At 40.2% G+C, this 4,093-nt stretch overlaps 1 protein-coding gene across 1 annotated transcript; it reads left to right on the top strand.

The window, feature by feature from the left end:
- The first annotated feature begins 353 nt into the window (after positions 1 to 353).
- On the top strand, positions 354 to 3,055 carry LOC101103187 (E3 ubiquitin-protein ligase Mdm2-like). The gene has a single exon (XM_004017916.5). The coding sequence runs from the start codon at positions 652 to 654 to the stop codon at positions 2,125 to 2,127; it is 1,476 nt and encodes a 491-aa protein (XP_004017965.1). The 5' UTR covers positions 354 to 651; the 3' UTR covers positions 2,128 to 3,055.
- The last annotated feature ends 1,038 nt before the right edge of the window (positions 3,056 to 4,093 follow it).

Below are 4,093 nucleotides of genomic sequence, written 5' to 3'. Positions count from 1 at the left end.
GGGAGCCTTACAATCAGCAAATGTCACATGGAGTGAATGACAGAGGACAGAACGTTCTGGTTCTTTTTCTCCTCCTACCATATGATAGATTGTAATCATCTATCATAACCATAAACAATTAGTACTTATTAAATATCAACCATGTGCAAAACAGTCCAAAATAGGCACCTGACATGTTCTGATACATTCACAGTGAACTCATCATTTTACCTATTGCGCAGAAACAAGCCTCCCATGTCAGAAAATGTCAGACATGAGGCTCTAAGTCAATAACCTGCCTCTGAGCCCCAAAGATGTGTTTGTATCCCAAACTTTTACTACATAAAAAAATATCTCTCTTAAAAATAAAATACAGGGGCCTATGCGGCCCGGTGTAACTGAAAGGAAAATGGAGCAAGAAGCCTAGTCTGAGGGGTAGCCCTCACCCCTCTGACCGAGGTCCTGCCGTTTCACCGCCAGGAGCCTCTTTTTTTCTCCGGATCTACTGCGTTCGAGCGCCCCGCCGGCCAGGGCCCTGCGAGTGGGATGGTCGCTGAGGCCCGGGGCGTCGGGCTTCCGCGCGCCCGGTGACGGAAACTGGGGAGCTTCGGGGACACCCCCCCCAACTCCGACTCCAGTCGCGGAAAACCCCAATTAGTGAGCATCAGGCAAATGTGCAGTACCAACATGTCTGTGTCTACTGATGGTGCTGTAAGCACCTCACAGATTCCAGCTTCGGAACAAGAGACCCTGGTTAGACCAAAGCCATTGCTTTTGAAGTTGTTGAAGTCTGTTGGTGCACAGAAGGACACTTATACTATGAAAGAGGTTATATTTTATCTTGGCCAGTATATCATGACTAAACGATTATATGATGAAAAACAACAACATATTGTATATTGTTCAAATGATCTTCTAGGGGATTTGTTTGGAGTCCCAAGCTTCTCTGTGAAGGAGCACAGGAAAATATATACAATGATCTACAGAAATTTGATAGTAGTCAGTCAGCAAGAACCATCAGATTCAGGCACATCTGTGAGTGATAACAGGTGTCACCTTGAAGGTGGGAGTAATCAAAAGGACCTTGTGCAAGAGCTACAGGAAGAGAAACCTTCATCTTCAGATATGGTTTCTAGACCATCTACCTCATCTAGAAGGAGAGCAGTTAGTGAGACAGAAGAAAATTCAGATGAATTACCTGGTGAACGACAGAGAAAGCGCCACAAATCTGATAATATTTCCCTTTCCTTTGATGAAAGCCTTGCTCTGTGTGTAATAAGGGAGATATGTTGTGAAAGAAGCAGTAGCAGTGAATCGACAGGAACTCCATCAAATCCGGATCTGGATGCTGGTGTAAGTGAACATTCAGGTGATTGGTTGGATCAGGATTCAGTTTCAGATCAATTCAGTGTAGAATTCGAAGTTGAGTCTCTTGATTCAGAAGATTATAGCCTTAGTGAAGAAGGACAAGAACTCTCAGATGAAGATGATGAGGTATATCGAGTTACTGTGTATCAGGCAGGCGAGAGTGATACAGATTCATTTGAAGAAGATCCTGAAATTTCCTTAGCTGACTATTGGAAGTGTACTTCATGCAATGAAATGAATCCTCCCCTTCCACCTCATTGCAACAGATGTTGGGCCCTTCGTGAAAATTGGCTTCCTGAAGATAAAGGAAAAGATAAAGGGAATATGTCTGAGAAAGCCAAACTAGGAGACTTGATGCAAGAAGACGAGGGCTTTGATGTCCCTGACTGTAAGAAATCTACGGTCAGTGATTCCAGAGAATCATGTGTTGAAGAAAATGATGATAAAATCACACAAGCTTCTCTGTCTCAAGAAAGTGAGGACTATTCTCAGCCATCGACTTCTAATAGCATCATTTATAGTAGCCAAGAAGATGTCAAAGAGTTTGAGAGAGAAGACACACAAGACAAAGAAGAAAGTATGGAGTCTAGTTTTCCCCTTAATGCCATTGAACCTTGTGTGATTTGCCAGGGTCGACCTAAAAATGGTTGCATCGTCCATGGCAAAACAGGACATCTCATGGCATGCTTTACCTGTGCAAAGAAGTTAAAAAAAAGGAATAAGCCCTGTCCAGTATGTAGGCAACCAATTCAAATGATTGTGCTAACTTATTTCCCCTAGTTGAACTACCTGTAAAAACAGACATATATTATAGGCCTAAAAATTTAGACCTGAAATTTATTTTTATTTTTTTAGCTGTATTAAAGCAAGATAATACCTTACATGTAGATCTCTCCCAATAGTGATTATTCCTTTTAGGAAAATGCCTATTCTGTTGCTATTTTATATTTGGCTTTCAGTGTAATTTAGATTGGGTTTAGTACCTTTCATGTAAAAAAAAAAGTTCCTGTGAAAGATTTAATATTTAAATTTTAGATACTCTTAAACCTTCTAATCCGTCATTTTTGTAGTCTTTCAGAGAGACTTAAAGTACAGTAAGCCTCCTACGTGTGAAGATTTGCAGCCTTTAAGTTGTGAACTTTCAAAGATGCAAACAAGCATTTGCATACTCAGCCACTAAGTTCACGTGTCTTATACATTGTCACGTGCATCTATCCTCTGCAGCCGGTGCTTTTGTATATACTGTACGCTACTGCGCAGAGTACAGTGGTACAGTATTTTTTATTTCAAGCTCAGGATGTCCAGAAGCAAGTGTAAAAGCAGGAGGGATATAGCTGTTACTGCTGAGAAGCACCAAGTGAGGAGAAAGAAATGGCAATCCACTCCAGTAATCTTGCCTGGAAAACCCATGGACAGAGGAGTCTGGCAGGCTACAGTCCGTGGGGTTGCAAGAGTCAGACATGACTTAGCAACTAGACCATCCACCACTACAAAGTGAATATATGCTTAAAGATAATGTCTGAAAAGGATATTTGTTATGTATTACCTAATTTCTTGGTGGGAGGGTGGGAATCAAGGAAGACTTGGGGTTATTTTTTCATCAGCTTCCATTTTATACTTATTTATAATGGCCATTATTTTTACCAATACTGGAAAACTATCAAAATGAATAAAATACTAAAAGTTTCATATAGCCAAAAAAAAAGAAGCACCAAGTGGTAACTGGGCACGAAAGTGAAAACAGTTGAGAGAGTGGACTGACAAGAGGAAAAATAGCTGAAGAACCAAAGAGGTTCACAACACAGGAAATGGCATGGGGATTTTCTTTGAGGAGGCACCGTTCATTGTTGAGACACAGGAGCTAAATGTAGAACAAGAAGGTCGCAGCAGCCATTCAGAATGCAGTCCAGTGTTACCATGTCATTTTATGATGAGAAAAAACAGCTACCACCCAGACATCCCTGGATCGTTTCTCCAAGAGGGTAGATAGAGCTGAATCTGGTGAGGAGCCAGAGCCTGTGCCATCAGCGTCAAGCATGAGTGCAGTTGCAGCCCGCTTCTGTCTCCGGTTGCTGGCCATCCTTCAGCCCCAACCTCTCCCTCCAGTCAGTAACTCTTCTTGCCTGTTCACTTGGTGCCAGTCCCTGTGTACCAGCTGAGTTGTACTAGTATAATGTACTGCTGTATTTTTTTAAGGTACTGCTCTGTAAGATAAAAAAATTTTATTTAAAAAAAAAATAATAAAAAATAAAAAAAAATAAAATAAAATAAAATACATTTTCCTTCTGGAGGAAAAGTGCATTTTCTCTTAAAAACCAAAGGATGAGACTTTTTTAGTGTGTGACAATGAATATTAAAATGTGGGTTTATTATCTTTTCACACTCTTATTTGTTGTCCATGAGAATATCCTGAACAGGAAGTTCATTAGCAAGTCTGCCTTGATTAAGATCTCATAGAACTATTACAGACAAAAACACTGTTAACAACTGAAATTCATTATCTGGGAATTTCCTTTTCAGGCTATTTTTTATAAACAAGTTCATCAGGCCAATAAACTGGTCAATAATGTCTATTGAGCACCTGCTAAATGGATGAGTCTGGGAGGGCATGTTTGTTCAGTGCTTATAGTTAGACTTTTCAGTCCTGATGATCTAGTGAAAAAAGAAAGATTTTCCAACTCAAGAACTTAATACTTGCTTATAAAACTTTAAGTCCTATCATCTAGCTGCATTTTATTTTTGTGAT

Source organism: Ovis aries, chromosome 18, assembly GCF_016772045.2.
Source record: "Ovis aries strain OAR_USU_Benz2616 breed Rambouillet chromosome 18, ARS-UI_Ramb_v3.0, whole genome shotgun sequence".
NCBI lineage: Eukaryota > Metazoa > Chordata > Mammalia > Artiodactyla > Bovidae > Ovis > Ovis aries.
The sequence above is the reverse complement of the archived record's forward strand: the minus strand, read 5'-3'. Positions and strand labels throughout refer to the sequence as shown.